Source organism: Oncorhynchus clarkii, chromosome 3, assembly GCF_045791955.1.
Source record: "Oncorhynchus clarkii lewisi isolate Uvic-CL-2024 chromosome 3, UVic_Ocla_1.0, whole genome shotgun sequence".
NCBI classification, from domain to species: Eukaryota; Metazoa; Chordata; class Actinopteri; order Salmoniformes; family Salmonidae; genus Oncorhynchus; species Oncorhynchus clarkii.
In genome coordinates, this window is record NC_092149.1 from 80,623,920 (window position 1) to 80,642,558 (window position 18,639).

At 41.1% G+C, this 18,639-nt stretch overlaps 1 protein-coding gene across 1 annotated transcript in view; it reads right to left on the minus strand.

Moving 5' to 3' along the window:
- Window positions 1-3,236: 3,236 nt before the first annotated feature.
- LOC139405497 (collagen alpha-2(V) chain-like) overlaps window positions 3,237-18,639 on the minus strand; it is a 65,746-nt gene continuing 50,343 nt past the window's right edge. Inside the window, exons 19-53 of the mRNA XM_071147866.1 lie at window positions 18,471-18,515; window positions 18,214-18,312; window positions 17,828-17,881; window positions 17,508-17,615; window positions 17,207-17,260; window positions 16,994-17,092; window positions 16,777-16,830; window positions 16,381-16,479; window positions 16,186-16,239; window positions 16,027-16,080; window positions 15,833-15,886; window positions 15,621-15,674; window positions 15,277-15,321; window positions 15,044-15,142; window positions 14,839-14,946; window positions 14,536-14,589; window positions 14,066-14,119; window positions 13,921-13,974; window positions 13,756-13,809; window positions 11,943-12,050; window positions 11,792-11,845; window positions 11,612-11,665; window positions 11,247-11,408; window positions 9,441-9,548; window positions 9,230-9,337; window positions 8,604-8,657; window positions 8,337-8,444; window positions 7,830-7,883; window positions 7,411-7,518; window positions 7,257-7,310; window positions 7,043-7,150; window positions 6,398-6,701; window positions 5,935-6,116; window positions 5,238-5,480; window positions 3,237-4,994 (exon numbers count right to left, since the gene is read on the minus strand). Of these exons, the coding sequence (XP_071003967.1) occupies window positions 4,848-4,994; window positions 5,238-5,480; window positions 5,935-6,116; window positions 6,398-6,701; window positions 7,043-7,150; window positions 7,257-7,310; window positions 7,411-7,518; window positions 7,830-7,883; window positions 8,337-8,444; window positions 8,604-8,657; window positions 9,230-9,337; window positions 9,441-9,548; window positions 11,247-11,408; window positions 11,612-11,665; window positions 11,792-11,845; window positions 11,943-12,050; window positions 13,756-13,809; window positions 13,921-13,974; window positions 14,066-14,119; window positions 14,536-14,589; window positions 14,839-14,946; window positions 15,044-15,142; window positions 15,277-15,321; window positions 15,621-15,674; window positions 15,833-15,886; window positions 16,027-16,080; window positions 16,186-16,239; window positions 16,381-16,479; window positions 16,777-16,830; window positions 16,994-17,092; window positions 17,207-17,260; window positions 17,508-17,615; window positions 17,828-17,881; window positions 18,214-18,312; window positions 18,471-18,515 (3,252 nt within the window). The 3' untranslated portion in view covers window positions 3,237-4,847. The remainder of the gene's footprint in view (window positions 4,995-5,237; window positions 5,481-5,934; window positions 6,117-6,397; window positions 6,702-7,042; window positions 7,151-7,256; window positions 7,311-7,410; window positions 7,519-7,829; window positions 7,884-8,336; window positions 8,445-8,603; window positions 8,658-9,229; window positions 9,338-9,440; window positions 9,549-11,246; window positions 11,409-11,611; window positions 11,666-11,791; window positions 11,846-11,942; window positions 12,051-13,755; window positions 13,810-13,920; window positions 13,975-14,065; window positions 14,120-14,535; window positions 14,590-14,838; window positions 14,947-15,043; window positions 15,143-15,276; window positions 15,322-15,620; window positions 15,675-15,832; window positions 15,887-16,026; window positions 16,081-16,185; window positions 16,240-16,380; window positions 16,480-16,776; window positions 16,831-16,993; window positions 17,093-17,206; window positions 17,261-17,507; window positions 17,616-17,827; window positions 17,882-18,213; window positions 18,313-18,470; window positions 18,516-18,639) is intronic.

The window sequence follows — 18,639 nt, forward strand, 5'->3', positions numbered from 1 at the left end:
TATCAACACTCAAAAATTCTTGAAATGTGTTGGCGCTACAATTAAAACATTTAAAAAGTTATGCATTTTAAATGTAAAATTCTGGGGGATCAAGTATTTTTGCTAACACTTTACATATAGTAATTTTTAAGTGCAGTTACAAAAGTGCTATATAACAAAGATATTACAATGTTACTAGTGTAATTACAGCATTACTGCACAGGTATAAGAAAACAGCAACTTAATGTAAATTGTTTGCATGTTGGATATTCTCAAGATGTTCCTGCGGATATTCAACCATGGATCTCCACTGATGGTTAGGTTTTGATGGACTTTTTCAATAAGTCTGTTGCTTGGTGACATCATAATAACAGTAAGTAAAACACAATTAAAATAAAAGTTTTGTCACATACACCAGGCAGATGCAGTTAATTGTGTTATTTTACAGGGTCAGCCATAATTAGGGTTAAGTGCCTTGCTCAAGGACACATCAACAGATTTTCATGTTGTCGGCTCAGGTATTCAAACCAGCAACCTTTCGGTAACTGGCCCAAAGCTCTAACTACCTGTTTGAGTCGCTTGTTTACAAACTCATGAGCCCTCCTGAGTTTTGATGGCAACTTTATTGTATCCATTAGGACATTCTCTCTTGGCGTCCCGCTCAATCACACAGATGCAACTGCAGCTAGTCAGTCTAATTACTGATGTAGAAGGTAATTCAGTCAGTTCTATGCAAGCTTGAAGCTGCTGTACCCTAACAATTAACAAGAGCTTGGGACGAGGAGAGTCGATTAAGAATGACAGAAGAAGGATACCGTGCCTTGCAAAAGTATTCACCTCCCTTGGCGGTTTTCCTATTTTGTTGCATTACAACCTGTAATTTAAACCGATTTTTATTCATAAAAACTGATTCAAAAAAGAGACAGAAAAGTGGTGCATTCATATGTATTCACCCCCTTTGCTATGGAGCCCCTAAATAAGATCTGGTGCAACCAATTACCTTCAGAAGTGACATAATTGGTCAAAGTCCTCTTGTGTGCAATCTAAGTGTCACATGATCTGTCACATGATCTCAGTATATATATACACCAGTTCTGAAAGGCCCCAGAGTCTGCAACATCACAAAGCAAGGGGCACTATGAAGACCAAGGAGCTCTCCAAACAGGTCAGGGACAACATTGTGGAGATGTACAGATCAGGGTTGGGTTATAAAGACATCCCATGGAGCACCATTAAATCCATTGTAAAAAATTGAAAGAATATGGCACCTCAACAAACCTGCCAAGAGAGTGCCGCCCACCAAATCTCACAGACCAGGCAAAGAGGGCATTAATCAGAGAGGCAACAAAGAGACCAAAGATAGCCCTGAAGGAGCTGCAAAGCTTCACAGCGGAGATTGGAGTATCTGTCCATAAGAACACTTTAAGCCGTACACTCCAGGGAGCTGGGCTTTACGGAAGAATGGCCAGAAAAAAATAAGCAATCATGTTTGGTTTTTGCCAAAAGGCATGTGGGAGACTCCCCAATCATATGAAAGAAGGTACTCTGGACAGATGAGACTAAAATTGAACTTTTTGGCCATCAAGGCAAACGCTATGTCTGGTGCAAACCCAACACCTCTAATCACCCTAAGAATACCATCCACACGGTGAAGCATGGTGGTGGCAGCATTCTGTTTGGGGACTGGGAAACTGGTCTGAATTGAAGGAATGATGCATGGCGCTAATTAGAGGGAAATTCTTTAGGGAAACCCATTTCAGTTTTCCAGAGATTTGAGACTGGGACGGAGGTTCACCTTCCAGCAGGACAATGACCCTAAGCATACTGCTAAAGCAAAACTTGAGTGGTTTAAGGGGAAACATTTAAATGACTTGGAATGGCCTAGTCAAAGCCCAGACCTCAATGCAATTGAGAATCTGTGATGTGACTTAAAGATTGCTGTACACCAGCAGAACCCATCCAACGTGAAGGAGCTGGAGCAGTTTTGCCTTGAAGAATGGGCAAAAATCCCAGTGGCTAGATGTGCCAAGCTTATATAGACCTACTCCAAGGGACTTGCATCTGTAATTTCTGCAAAAGTTGGCTCTACAAAGTATTGACTTTGATGGGGTGAATAGTTATCCACACTCAAGTTTTCCTTTGTTTTGTCTTATTTGTTTGTTTCACAATAAATAAATGTTTTGCATCTTCAGTGGTAGACATGTTGTGTAAATCAAATGATACAAATCCCCCAAAAATCCTTTTTAATTCCAGGTTGTATGGCAACAAAATAGGAAAAATGCACAATGGGATGAATACTTATGCAGGCCACTGTAGTTTCATTTGTGGATCCCTTAAATTGGTCATAACCTTTTGAGATGATCCCTTCTGTGTGCCTACTGAAAAAGGGAACTGTTCTAGTTGTAAACATAAAAGATGACTTCCAGCTTCCAGCTACATTCAATACAAAAGTCTTACTAATAAACAAAGAAACTTTGAAATGAAAACAAAACAAAATCTTTTCAATATTTATTTCAGTGGATGAAACTGACTTGGTTCCGGGATAGAATATCCTATTGATCTGCCTCTGAGATGGTCATAAGCAATCAGACCAATCTGCCACCAGAATATTTACAGTTTTGAAATATTTAATAAATACTATCATTATGGAAAGTGTCCTCAAACAAAGGAATTAGAGAGTTGATTTAAGAAAAGCTTAACTAAAGAGAGACATAAATCAACATCACAATGGACATAATACATGTATAATTACAAAGCTAAATATATGTTCAATTCACATGTAATATGTATTTTACCTACGCCAATATTTCCTGTAAATATTTATATATTTATCTGTGGAAACAAATGGCTTAGTAAATGCAGAAAGGCTCAGCTTTTCCCTAAAAATGAGAACCTTAGCTAATTAATATGACAAAAAAAGAACTGGGGATAGACAAGCATTTTGTTTAATTTGTTGCATAGCAAAAAATACATGAAGCAAATAGGCTTCGTCTCAAAAAGTTTCTATAAAACTAAGAGAATGTGACTTAAAGGGTTGACCGACATGCAGAAAAAAACAACAACACACTTGTAGTGTTAAAATGATCATATATTAAAAATATAACACATTCGTAGTGTTAAAATGATCACGATTTAAAAGATAATATGTAAAAAAAATGATCAGGAATTACAAACATAGCACACTCAAAGTGTTAAAATGACCAGGGCTAATTGAAAATTAAAGCAATTATTTAAAAAGACAATCACCACACACTGTGTACGAGACATTGATTCCACCTCTCCATCTTTATTGGTAGTCTCTAACCCTCCCCTGTACTGTATATGGGAGAGGAACACTTACAGACAGCACCAAACCTGTGAACAGGGTTACACATAATCATGGCATCCCAGTTTGTGGAGACGAGGTAGCTAACACTGAGGAATCGACAGGTAGCTAACACTGAGAAATCCACTGGTATCTAACACTGAGGAATCAACAGTCTGGTTGGATCTTTAATTTGGATTCAATGGAGTCAGTTCAGAGCTAGGATAACTTGGATACAGAAATCAGTTATTTCAAACTGTTTTTCAGTTCTGGAAAAAAAGAACAATGTAATTTCCTCAATAGCACCAAAAACATTCATTGTACATTGAAAACTGTTGTTGTATGAACATAAATGAAAGAAATTATGTAAAACATTAAGAGCTTAGGAGATCTTTAGTGGTGGAATAAACCATTATAGTTACATTATTTAATAAACTGGGTGGTTTGAGCCCTGAATGCTGACTGCTATCAGATCGTATACCACGGGTATAACAAAGCATTTATTTTTACTGCTCTAATAAGTTTGGGAACCAGTTTATAATTGCAATAAGGCACCTTGGGGCGTACTGCCAAGAACAGCCCTTAGCCGTGGTATATAGGCCATATACCACACCCCCTCGTGCCTTATTGCTTAAGTAGAATGGTGTTCTCATCTTACAAACAGCAGTTAATGACTATATATATATTTTTTAAGTATTCATATTTATCAAGGACATACGGCAGCTTTTCATCTTTTATGCATAACATCAAATTGAGTATCAATGGATTGGATCTTTGTACCTTATAGATGAAATATCATTTTTGAATACTAATTTCTAATTGGCTTAAAGGGCAGTCTAGAGCAAGCATTATTTCTCTATAACGCACGGTATATCAGCATGGTTGAACTCAATGGCTTTAGTTCATTCTTACATATTCTACGTTTGAGCTGGTTTTGAAAACAAAAGTCTAATTGAAAAAACTATTGGCATTGTTGAATTCAATTTTCATAATAACAAGCTAGTTGATTAGCTAAACTAGCAAGTCTGTTTGTTTGGTTACCAAGGCAACTACTGTAGCTGTCTAGTAAACTTTCTGGCTACTTCAGTGGATGTTGAACACATTTCTACCTGCAAATGAACACATTTCAAGAGGTAAATGTGTTTAAATTATAGCCTTGGTATAATAGGGATAATCAATTCTGAGCTATATGCAACTCAGAGGAAGGCTAGTTCCACTCTGCTAGACCATCATGGAACACACCTTCCACGTTGTTCATTATTTTCCAGAGAACCCATAGCCCCTCGTTGATTATCCCTTACATAATGTATTTGTCAAATTCAAGCAAAGTTTCTAAATGTTTCTTACTTGATCTTTGTTTCCCCCAAACATTCATCTAACATACACAGGGCGAAAACATATCAACTACGATGGGGAATGGTTGGAAAGGCACAATAAATATCTTGCCACGAGGCGAGAATAGTCCGCAGTACTTGTATGTACAAGGCTGATCGCGTCAGCTGATAGTTCAAGAGTCTCAGAATTGTCTTCAATGTGTCCCTGTTGTTGTTGTTGTTGTTGTAATTTAAAGGAAGCAAACAGGGCCAATATCAATACCAAACTCCTGATCTGAACCACCAATGTCCACAGGGGCCATATCCATGATGGGAAGTCTGGCTGTTTTCTGTGTCCTGTACTCAAACACGGTCTTGCCCCAGTTACCATTGGATTGCTGTAAAGAGAAAGAAATGGGAAAGGTTCAGTAAGTCAATATACCACTAACCTCTGAGGTGCCTCATTGCTATTATAAACTGGCTACCAATGTAGTTAGAGCAGCAAAAATAAATATTATTATAGTATATGGTCTGATATACCACGGCTGTCAGCCAATCAGCATTCAGGGCTTTACCCACCCAGTTTATATATATATATATATATATATGTATATACTGTATAATATAATAATATTACTCACTCCACAACTGTCCTCCACCACGGTGTATCTGAAGCGGCTGTTTCCCTCTGCTTTGAGCTCCAGGTCATTGGACCCCTTGAGGATGACAGCTTTCTTCAGGTTCCCAGTCGACTCGTCCTTGTAGCCCACTGTGTTCTTGCAGTGGTAGGTAATGGTTTGAGAAGCCTCTTTGGAAAGCAGACGAATGAACGTCATCTGAACCGTGACAGAGTTGGCCGGCTGGTCTTTGTTACCATAGGTGAACTGTGAATGCACAAAAAGAGAAAACAAACAAGTTGGAAAATTGCCACCATTTGATGAACTCACATTTTAGATTAAACTACATTTAAATGTGTTATCAACAGTTATCGGTAATGTCGTTATTTATCTATGTACAGGTAACATTTACATATTTATTATCAGTGATGGTAAAATGTGTGTCTGTTGCTAGATTTGTAAAATTACCAGCCGTGGTCAATCTTGCTTTACAAGTATTTTCCCTCAGCAATAACCCACTACCATATAAAATACTTGCATCCTATAATTAGGGGTGGAATTGGGTAGGAATGCACGGGAGCAGAATTCCCTCAGACTTCTGAAATGTACAATTTTAGGGGGAACATTTTGAATGCCCAGTGATCCAGCAGTTCCTGGAGTTGTTTTCCAACCTGAGTCATAGAAAAATATGAGGATTGCAGGGTAGAAACATTGTTCTTACTTGCTGTCCTCTATTGATGTCCGCTCCAAACCACACAGGCTTACTCCTTGAGGTGCTCCACCACACTTTGCGAGGTATGCTGGCGGGATTGGCTGAGATGCAAGTCTCTCCCGTCTCCATATTACAATGTACTTTGATAGCATCCTCTGAGCTTCCTTGGTTTGGATCGACCCAGTATTCACCTGGAACAGAGAAGGAGAACATTGTCCCACAATTGTCACATTCAAAATAAAATAGCAAATATTTACTCATGAATTTAGATCCCATCTGCCAGACTATTGGCTACTTTTACATGGGGGATATTTCAAATGTGAGTTAGAAAACGTGGCGACATCAGGGGTAGAAGTACTGCCAAAATAAGATTAATGAGACATGGTCTGAATACCTAATAACTACAAAAAAAAAACCATAATGATGATTTTTGATGTGTAGTACATCCCACCTCATGGAAACAACAACTCACCGCTCTTTTTCAGTGGGTAGCACTGCTTCAAGTCCTCACAGGTCCTGGCCGGGTGCTTCCTGCTGCCGTCGGGGCTTTTCATGCTGTCGATCTGGCTGCTGAGGGCCTTCAGAGTGGCCTGGACACCTGGGTCCAGCTGCTGGGTGGCATTGCTGTTGGGCAAAGCCTCATCCTCATTGAACTCGGGAGGGGGAGGGGGGCCGTCATCGTAGTCTTGCATGGCGCCAAACAGGTCATCCATGGCAGCTGTGGGGGGGCCGGGAGGGCCGGGGAGACCAGTGGGGCCTGGCTCTCCAGGAGGTCCCTGGAAGCCACAGAGTAATGGTAAGTAATAATGTTTCATTTAAGTATGAACAAATGATGTGTCTTAACATTATGTGCCAAATGTGTTGTCTTCCCGGAAAATGTTTATTTCAGTGTACAGATCTGCTATCTTAATTTGATCACAAATTGTAATGTATTCAAGATCTATTCAAGGTTTAAAAGGGCTTCTAAAATGTGTAATTTCCACCTGAAAATGTCAGACATGAATTGCCCAACCCTGACAAAAATGTCCATCAATTATATAATGATTTTCCTGCCCGTGAGAAACTGGTCAAATTAAGATAGAGCATGATAGGTGAAATGACCCTCATATCAACATGCCTCAGGTCCGATCTCGCCGCTAATTCCACGGGTTCCAGGAGGTCCCATTGGTCCAGGCTGGCCGATGTACCCTTCTTTTCCTGGGGGTCCAACTGGTCCAGAGGGTCCCTATAATAACATACCATATTAAAGATACATTTTAATGAGTCACGAAATACAACATGGTTAACAATATGGAGCATCATAGAACAGTGTCCTCCTGTATGGTACGTACTCTTTGTCCACTTGGCCCGACTATTCCTGATGCTCCCTGCTCTCCTGTTGTACCCTATAAAAATAAATACAAAATGTAATATCAAGACAGATAGTACTTTAATGGGTATACATTCTACTCAGTAACATATACTGTATGTATTGATTTGACGTACCGGTGGTCCGGGTAAACCTTGTAAACCTGTGAATCCCCTGTGTCCCTTCTGTCCTCTATCTCCGTGGTCTCCCAGGTCACCCTTATCACCTCTGGGTCCTTGTGGTCCCTGTTGTTTAGGAGGACACCGTGCAGTCACAATGTTTATGCGAAATCCAATGAAAAAACAAGAAAGCTAATTTCTGTTTGTGATTGTGTCGTCATACAAATAAGCAAATGAGTTCTGACATGAGTCTAGTAGTTTTAACCATCACATACTGGGTAATCATTTCTGTGAATGCTCGCAGGAAATCAAATGACTTGGATTTCTATTAGGATATCAAATACATGCTTAAGATAAATTGGTGGTATAGTCGTTCAAGTCAAATGAAATGATAACCTTAGATTTTTTGATTATGCATCTGTTGATGATGGTCTTACCGTTAACCCTCTCTTTCCTGTTGAACCGGGGGGACCATTTGGTCCTCTGGAACCCTGTGTTTGAGTAAGACCACAGCATGACTTAGTCAGATACGGTATATTAGTAACTGGGTTCAAATACCTTCTGTTTCATTTTTCTGTATTTAAAATGATTGTTTGGATACCCTTATTTACTATTTAGTATGTATTGATATTTTTTTATTATTATTATTTATTATTATTATTTATTTATTAGTATTAATAAAGAGAACACCACAAGAAGAATTAGAAGAAGAATTATCACTGAATTATCCCAGTGAATTATTGTAATGTTTGTTTGGGTCAATTAATCCCATAAGGGATGGGACGCCAACTGGCAATTTGACACAAAAATAAAATGTCATTCATTTCATTCAGTAACATGTACACATTACCATGACCCTTTCCTTTCCCCATCTTATCTCACCGTGGGATGCTCATGTATTGGCAGGGAAAGTCCAGCGTTAATGAAAAGGGCATATTACGTACAGCGTCTCCTCTCTTTCCAGAACCACCGGTGGCACCAACTGGACCCGGAGTTCCGGGTTGTCCCGGGGTCCCGATCAGTCCCTCTGGACCATGGTCCCCTCTCTCTCCCTGTGAGGGTCATCAGAACCAGAACCATTTCATTGCCACGCCTAAAAAGGTTGAAAATAATTTGTAATGCTGTTACAGCACAGTTGGTCAAGCACAATAAACAATGGGAGACGTTCTGGACACAGTATTGAAAATGAAAAGTGTTCAGCTCCTTCCTACCCTTTGACCAATGACTCCAGCTTTGCCTGGTGGTCCATCAGATCCAGCATGACCCTGGAGGAAAATAAATATTGTGATTAACTACTGTATTCTCCATACACTCCATACAAGAGAAGGTATGCTTCTTTAAAATGGGATAAACTTGTTTTCTAGAGAGCTCTGCTTTGTTTTTGCCCATTTAGCATCGTTCACACCCTCTTAAGCCGTAGCCCCACCCATCTCTTTAAGAATTCCCATGTAAAGGCATGAGTCAGCATTGCATTGTCCTCCAGGAAGTAGTTTCTCTATTCTCCCCCTCCATTATCTCAGCCAATCATGGAGACTGCCTTCTCCCTACATACTGTAGCTCAGTGTTTTCTCCTTGGCTAAACTCATAATTTATCATCTTTATTATTATTTACTGCTCCAATTAAGTTTGTAATTAAGGCACATGAAAGTTCATATGTTCAAGAAGGCATTTATGCAAAAAATGTAATACAAAATATATTAAAAAATAAATAAAATGTATGTCCCTACTGTGAAGTAGGAACCAGGGTCAAATGCCTATGATCCTGAATCCGGACACAAATGGTGACTTGTGAAGTAAAGAGTTTTGTTCAGGCAAAAAAGTGTAAGGGTCAACTTACATCGGGACCAGGATCGCCACGGGGTCCGTTGGCACCAGGAGAACCGACCGGGCCAGGGGGACCTTTGTCTCCCCCAGGTCCTGCAGTCCCCTGTTTCCCTGGAGGACCCTACAAACAGCACAGGGGCATTGGAACCATGAGGGGCACTGTAACATGCAATGTAGAAGCAGTTCATATTGTGGCCACACGTGTGATCCAAATCAATACACACCGCTGGTCCTGGAAGTCCCAGCATTCCACGCTCTCCCCTCTGACCAGGAAGACCCACAATGCCTCTCTGTCCTGTTGTTCCGGCGGGACCTGGAGGCCCATCAGGACCCTGCGGGAACAAACCCAGGTGGAGTTTATATTGACTGGATATTGTGCTGTACCAGGGTTGTGGTCAGTCCAATTCAACATGACTCAAACTTGTAATTCAGTTCATGAATTGGATGTTTCCTGATGTTTTGGTTGATAATTATTTTTCTTATTCCAATGCAAATCCTGACTGAATGGAGTAGATAAATTGTATTATACAGCAATGTGTTAATTAAGAATTAACCTCTTTGATCTCTAGGGGCGCTATTTCATTTTTGGATAAAAAACGTTCCCGTTTTAAGCGCGATATTTTGTCACGAAAAGATGCTCGACTATGCATATTCTTGACAGTTTTTGAAAGAAAACACTCTGAAGTTTCAGAATCTGCAAAGATATTGTCTGTAAGTGCCCCAGAACTCATTCTACAGGCGAAACCAAGATGATGCGTCAACCAGGAAATGAGCAGAATTTCTGAAGCTCTGTTTTCCATTGTCTCCTTATATGGCTGTGATTGCGCAAGGAATGAGCCTACACTTTCTGTCGTTCCCCCAAGGTTTTAGCAGCATTGTGACGTATTTGTAGGCATATCATTGGAAGATTGACCATAAGAGACTACATTTTCCAAGTGTCCGCCTGGTGTCCCTGCGTCGAAATTGGAGCGTAAAGCCAGGTGCAATTATTTTTCCATTTGAGAGCAAGGAGAAACCAGGCTTCCACGAAGGATATATCATTGAAGAGATATGTGGAAAAACACCTTGAAGATTGATTCTAAACCACGTTTGCCATGTTTCAGTCGATATTATGGAGTTAATTTGGAAAAAAGTTCGCGTTTTGAGGGCTGAATTTTCGTTTTTTTTTTTTTTTTTTTTTTTTTTTTTGGTAGCCAAATGTGATGTACAAAACGGAGCTATTTCTAATACACAAATAATCTTTTTGGAAAAACTGAGCATCTGCTATCTAACTGAGAGTCTCCTCATTGAAAACATCAGAAGTTCTTCAAAGGTAAGTTATTTTATTTGAAGGCTTTACTTGTTTTTGTGATAGTTGCCTGCTAAATGCTAACGCTAATGCTAACGCTAAATGCTACGCTAGCTAGCTACTGTTACACAAATGATTGTTTTCCTATGGTTGAAAAGCATATTTTGAAAATCTGAGATGACAGTGTTGTTAACAAAAGGCTAAGCTTGAGAGATAGCATATTTATTTCATTTCATTTGCGATTTTCATGAATAGTTAACGTTGCGTTATGGTAATGAGCTTAGGTCTATAAATAGAATCCCGGATCCGGGTTTGGTCGTCGCAACAGGTTAAGGCACGAGGGGGTGTGGTATATGGCCAATATTCCACGGCTAAGGGCTGATCGTAGGCATGACGCAACGTGGAGACAGCCCTTAGCCGTGGTATATAGTCCATATACTACAAACCTCCAAAGGTGCCTTATTGCTATTATAAACTGGTTACCAATGTAATTAGAGCTATAGAAAATACATATTTTGTCATACCCATGGTAGACGGTCTGATATACCACGGCTGTCAGCCAATCAGCATTCAGGGCTCGAACCACCCAGTTTACAATGTCCAATCAATTCCTGAGGTTTATATTTTGTTCTAGCCCTGTATGAATACACCCAATTGAACTTATCAATGGCTTAGTGATGTGCATCACCTGAGATTCTTCCAGGAACCGATTGAGAAATATTGCTATTCATTGATAGTTTACCGTGGGTCCGTCCTCCCCAGAGTCTCCCTTGTCTCCTGGGCCTCCGGCTGGTCCTGGGGGGCCTCTTTCGCCTTGTCTTCCAGGGGATCCGTTCTCTCCACGAAGGCCAGGAGGACCCTCCTTCCCAGGGGGACCAAGGGGTCCGGCCTCTCCAATGGGACCCTGTCACAAACATAATTTGTTGTTATTTTGTTGTTATTGTTGTTTATCTCTATGAGAATAATGTGAAGTGCATTCACAATAGCTGGTAAGTGGTTATCATTAAAGTATTACATTCCAGTGGCATATTGAAATGATAGCCGATGGCTACTCCCGAATTGGTACATTTAATCAATCTAACCAAAAGTGGTTTGGTGATTACTTACAGTTGAGCCTGGTGGTCCAACCCTGCCTGCAGATCCAGGGAAACCAGTGGGGCCCTACGAGTGAAAAGATGAGAAGATCCACATGATTACTGTTCATTACATGTTTATATACATTCAATACATGGACACAATCATGTCAAAGTCCCCAGAGACTGATCAAAATATAAAACATAAACTTACAGGTGCACCCTGGGTTCCTCTGCCGCCCTTCAGTCCAGCCACACCAACAATACCCTACGGAGAGATGAAGATTGTTGTATGAGATTGTTCCTCCTGATCTGTTGTCTATGTGAGACAATGTAGCACAAGAGAATGTGACATGTTTACTCACAGGAGGTCCGTGGGATCCAGATAAGCCCTGAGGCCCTGGAGAACCAGCGTCACCCTTCTGACCAGGCTCTCCGGGCTCTCCCTTGACTCCTGGTTGACCATCAGGACCCTATATAAGAATAATAAGAAAATAAGCATAAGAGCTGGAAACATCCCAAAGGCCCTACTTTTTTTATGAGACAACACAAAAGGAGGTGTAATAATATGCTATATACAAGGGGTGGGTGAAATCCTGGAGTCCACCTGTGGTGAATTCAATTGATTGGACATGATTTGGAAAGGCACACCTGTCTATATAAGGTCCCACAGTTGACAGTGCATGTCAGAGCAAAAACCAAGCGATGAGGTTGAAGAAATTGTCCATAGAGCTCTGAGACAGGATTGTGTTGAGGCACAGATCTGGGGAAGGGTACCAACAAATGTCTGCAACATTGAAGAATCCCAAGAACTCAGTGGCCTCATCATTTCATAAAATAGAAGAAGTTTGGAACCACCAAGACTCATCCTAAAGCTGACCGCCTGCCCAAACTGAGCAATCGGGGGAGAAGGGCCTTGGTCAGGGAGGTACCCAAGAACCCAATGGTCAACCCAGAAGGAAAGCCATCTCTTCAGCACTCCACCAATCAGGCCTTTTTTTTACCTGTATTTTACTAGGCAAGTCAGTTAAGAACAAATTCTTATTTTCAATAACAGCCTAGGAACATTGGGTTAACTGACTTGTTCAGAGGCAGAATGACAGATATTTACCTCAGGGAGGGATTCATTCTTGCAACCTTTGGTAACAAGTCCAACGCTCTAACCACTAGGCTAACACTCGTCTTTATGGTAGGGTGGCCAGACGGAAGCCACTCCTCAGGAAAAGGCACATGACAGTTTGCCAAAATGCACCTAACGGACTCTCAGACCACAAGAAACAAGATTATCTGGTCTGATGAAACCCAGATTGAAGTCTTTGGCATGAATGCAAGCATCGTCTGGAGGAAATCCATAAGGTGAAGCATGGTGGTGGCAGCGGCAGGGACTGGGAGACTTTTCAGGACTGAGGGAAAGATGAACTGAGCAATGTTCACAGAGATCCTTGATGAAAACCCGATCCAAAGCACTCATGACCTCCGACTGGGGCGAGGGTTCACTTTCCAACAGGACAACGACCCTAAGCACACAGCCAAGACAACGCAGGAGTGGCTTTAGGACAAGTCTCTGAATGTCCTTGTGTGGCCCAGCCAGAGCTCAGACTTGAACCTGATCGAACATCTCTGGAGAGACCTGAAAATAGCTGTGCAGCGACGCTCCCCATCCAACCTGACAGAGCTTGAGAGGATCCTCAGAGAAGAATGGGAGAAACTCCCAAAATTCAGGTGTGCCAAGCTTGTAGCGTCATACCCAAGAAGACTCGAGGCTGTAATTGCTGCCAAAGGTGCTTCAACAAAGGACCGAGTAAAGGGTCTGAATACTTATGTAAATGTGATATTTCAGTTTTCAAAAATGTCTAAATACCAGTTTTGTCTTTGTTGTTATAGGGTATTGTGTGTGTATATTGATGATGGAAAATAACACTAAGGCTGTAATGAAAGAAAATGTGGAAAAATTCAAGGGGTCTGAATACTTTACGACTACGCTGTATGATATACAGTATGCCATTAATTATTATAATTGCGTTATTTACATCTGTAAATAAAAAGCACTCTATAAATGTAACGTTTAATTATTAGTAGTAGTAGTGGTATTAATATTAGTATTAGTACGATGCTAAGACAATCAATTTAATGTCATCTCATAGGCATCATGGGTTACAGTAATTAAGAATGACTTACGGGTGGCCCACCAAACCCAACAGGACCAATAGGACCAGGTTCACCACGGTTTCCCTGGTGGAACAGAATACAAACAGATCATTATGCCATAACTGCTGATATGATCATTTCCAGGTAAATGTGTCACTGTATGGTTTTATACTGAATGTCAGGTTGTCCACTCACAGGCATCGCTCTTGATCCATGAGGTCCAGGAGGGCCTTTAGGTCCAGCTTCTCCCTGCAATTACAACAAGTTCCAGTTGTTCTAGTGTCACAACAAAATATTAGCTAACTAAAAGATTCTAGCTTTTGGCAAAATGTGTATTTACCTTTTCACCGCTGGGTCCATGGGGTCCGGGTGGGCCGAGAGGACCAGGAAGACCCTGTGGTGAGAAAAGGTCTTGTTAAAGGCAATACATTCATCCATTTTGTGACTTTGTACAATTAAATGAGCAGACATATTTCTCTGACAGAACATGCAGCTAGCTACGTGTTTCCGAGCTGACTCCTACTGTAATACTCCACTGTAGAATAACTCATCCCTTATAAGGAAGTGTCTTTGTTGTTGTTGTTTTACAACCCCACAGTACCGATAAGCATGGCTCGCCAACTGTTTGAATAAGCTTGGTAAGCACCTGGGGCTACTGTAGCACCTTTCAAATAAGAACATCTGGTATCTGTCTTCACATGATCAAAGCACAAAACTATTTGTCTTAGGTCAAAATAAGAAATAACACAATGCCTCTTTGTGTTGTATTATTAAAGCGAAAGATAAAATGCAAGTGTAAATTTGACTTACTCTTGCGCCATCGTTTCCAGGTGTACCTTCTGATCCCTTCTCTCCACTTGTTCCCTACAATAATGGAGAATGTCACATGTCAGAATCAGATGGATAATACTATTCTCATGTTATCATAAAGATTTAATTGTTTGCTTTGCCTCCCCTTTAACTACCAACATCTACTGTACTCTTCCAAGGGTCCACACAAATCACAGTAGAAAACAATCATACACATTCAGTAGACAGAAACAAGGATACACCGTCTCCCTAGACAGGATACTGTAAGATAAGGAGATAATCAAGCAGTGTGTGAATACTTACTCTGTCACCTTTAGGTCCAGGAGGACCAGAGATCCCTCTCTCACCAGGCATCCCCTGAAGACCAGGAGGTCCTAGGTCACCAAGTCCACCGTGAGGTCCAGGACTACCCTTTGGGGAAAAAAGCAATGGGATCAGTCTCATATTTGCGGCTTCAAAGATCCAATTCACATAATCCTCCGTTGAGGTTCCACATTACAACAAATACCTTTGGTCCATCGGGTCCTGGTGCTCCGGGGATTCCTTTGGGTCCAGCTAAACCGTGAGGTCCGAGTTCTCCTCTCTCTCCTGGGATTCCACGTTCTCCCTGTTTAAACACAGAACAGGTGTCAGTCACACAACATACAATGTATATGTGTGTCTGGTGCAATACTACATGGTATATACAGTATGTTCAATATATTCCAATATATATTTATATTAGTAAGATGGTAAACGTACCCTTGGTCCAATTTGACCCACAGCACCTCCTTCTCCGGGGATACCCTAAACAAGACAAATAAAGTAAATCTATAACGTCATGATATCGTACAATGTGGATTGCATCCCATAAAACAGAGGATCTATTTATCTTATTAGAGATATACTTCAGCTAACTCAGACTGTGCAAGTGCTCAGTTGCTAGAGCATGGAGCTTGCAACGTCAGGATTGTGGTTTCAATTCCCCCTGGGGTCAACTATGCATAGAATGTATGCATCCATGACTGTAAATCGCTTTGGATTTAAAAAAAAGAGTCTGGTAAATGCTCTATACTACATGATATTATATTATTCATCAAACTCACCAGATCACCTGGTTTTCCTGACTCTCCAGGGGGGCCTGGTGGTCCAGGTAATCCCTGAAACACAACAGCATATACACTTCAGATGACAACAACAGTGCGCAGTTGGTTCAATCCCATATAAGTGACAAGCTTTGCTGACACTTTCAGTAATCAGCCAATGCTATCTTGTTCACCGTCCTTAGTGCCATTGGTAAAAATGTATGACAACTCACCTGGAAGCCGTTCACACCGGGAGGTCCCTGTTCTCCTCTGTCACCAGCCACACCCTTCAGACAAACAGTTTACAGAACATTTTCACTCAATCGTTCATCAAGATGAGTATATTGTGATACAGCATACTTTGAAATGAGATTGGTAATGTCTATACCACAATGTCATGATAATCAGAGACCAACAGGTGACTTACCGGAGGTCCAGCGGGACCTGCAGGGCCAACCTCCCCATCTTTCCCAGGAGGACCCTAGAAAGGAAATCATCATTAGTGATTGTCCTCATAAATACAATTGTTTTTGTAGACACGTACAAAGACAGAAGTAATTTAGTGCTCATTGACAAAGACACTCACTCTTTGTCCTGCCACTCCTGGAGATCCTTGTTCACCTGTCTTCCCTGGATCTCCCTTTGGGTTGAAAAGACAAGGGGTCATTTTTATTTTTTATTTCACCTTTATTTAATGATTTGATTCAAGAGGTCACGAGGAGATAGGACAAGTTTGATAGCAAGACACGCTGAGAAGATTATAACTTTTAAAGTTCCTTACGTTAAAGCCCTTTGGTCCAGGTGTTCCCATGGTTCCTGCAGGACCTCTGGTTCCAATAGATCCTGCTGGTCCTGGGCGGCCATCTTCTCCTGCTGGGCCCTTCAGACAGAGGACACAAGCACAACACTTACCTCTGGCTGTTCATTCAGTGTTACGACATCTGACGCCAATGGTCAAACCTCGAAAAGAGGTATTGTCCACTCACTGATCGTCTGAAAAATAGACCCTGTCGCTCTAAAGCTTGTTGGTATATCAGTCAAATAATTGATTTAAGAACACTTGTTGGAGCTGTGGCAATCGCTGAGTGCATTAGCTTATTCTCTGCAGTTTAAAAAAAAGTTGTATTAACTTGGATGTGTGTAAAGAGTCTTTTTTTCCACCTATGGTCAACCTTACCAGTGGTCCTGGCTTGCCTTCCGCTCCCTGGACTCCTGGGGTACCAGTCAGACCCTATAAAACAACAGGCAAGGTTATGAGCTTCAGAAACAAAGATCCACAATATGTGGTACACCAAGACAGATTCCCATCAGCATCGTTTTTTTTTTTTAGATATAAATATGGGATATAAGTTAACAAGGGAAACTTGGAAATCTAGATGATGTCTTCACATTACCCTTGCGCCTGGGAGGCCTGGTTCGCCAGTGCGCCCTGGATCGCCTCCTGAACCTTTAGGCCCAGATGTGCCAGATGGTCCACGATCTCCTTGAGCACCCTTCAGGAGAAACAGTATAGTGAGTTAGGTTTGGGCTTGGGGCTCCAGTCCTTAGAATCCGGTCTAATGATCACATGGTTTAGCTGTAATAGATCTCTGATCATCTGTCTGTACCTTAGGTCCAGGTAATCCATCAGCACCGGGAAAACCTCGGTTACCAGGTGACCCCTGTAATACACATGCCCATCAATAAATGAAACGAAGACACATCGAATATACAGGTACCAAGATTACAATCTATGAAACAATATACATTTGTCTGCACAGGGTTGAGGACATATTCATGGTGAATGAACTGAGGTAAATGAGAATGGAGGGCTGAAATTAATCCTGAGAAGTCTGAATTTACAGTCACTGACCTAAATCCTTATCATCTAGAGGTGTTCAGTAGTAGAGAGGCCAAAGGTAGACTCACCCTCTCACCAACAGGACCCAGTGGTCCTAATGAACCAGAGTCACCACGATTTCCTCTTTTTCCCTCCTCACCCTGGGGCCCAATCACTCCTTGGGAACCAGGGGGACCCTAGGAATCAAAACAAACTTTATTTAAAATGTGTTTACCTTTATCTCAATAAACCTGCCATTCAACCATCTTAATACAGTCTGTACCAGGTATGACAGTGTCTCTCTTTCATCCAATGTGGAATAAGGTACATTTAGACAACCAAGTATTGTAATATATTACAATCACTGTATATAAAGTCATCTGTGAAAGGTCACATTAATTGGGCTTACAGGTTCTCCTTTGGGTCCGCCCTCTCCTTTGTACCCAGGAACACCAACATCTCCCTGAAACAAAGACGTGAGATGCATCAGTATATCACAAGTCACATTTTATTATAGATAATGCATCATACAAATGAAAAACAAAATCCCCATCCCCTTGTCAAACAGTCAACACAACTATTTTGCAGTAAAAGTACATTGCTTAGAAGGCGCTCTGGGCCATTTCCTCTGTGCTTTGGTAAAGGCCAAAGTAACACAGAGCGATGTTTATGTCTAGAGCATGCATGTCATAACATTGATAGTGTATTTATACATGTATAAGGAACATGAATGTCTGCACCTCGCAAGAGTAGAAAAAAACAACTTTTATTCAAAGTAAAGAGACACCACATTACCAGTTGACCTTTGATCCCAGGCTGTCCAGTGCTTCCCTGAGGTCCGGGTGGACCGTGGGGTCCGAGGTGACCCCCGGGACCCTGCACACCCATGGTACCCTACAAAACAACAGGAGCATCTCTAAATACACACCAATCTTGATCATATATATATTTAAATACTCTAGGTATACTATGTGAAATTACAATTACAGTTGTTTAACTTGAAATTATTTTCTTGGTGATTAGGAGTACTAGATGAATGATAATATACATACCACTGGACCCTTAGTACCTGGGCCACCGTCAGTTCCTGAAGGACCCTAGAAATAGCAAATTCGTCATATTAGTAAAATCTTAAGTGCATTACCAAAATCCATTGTGCATATAAGGATGTTAAAGGCCCAGTGCAGTCAAAAACGTGATTGGAATTGGAATTATACTGTG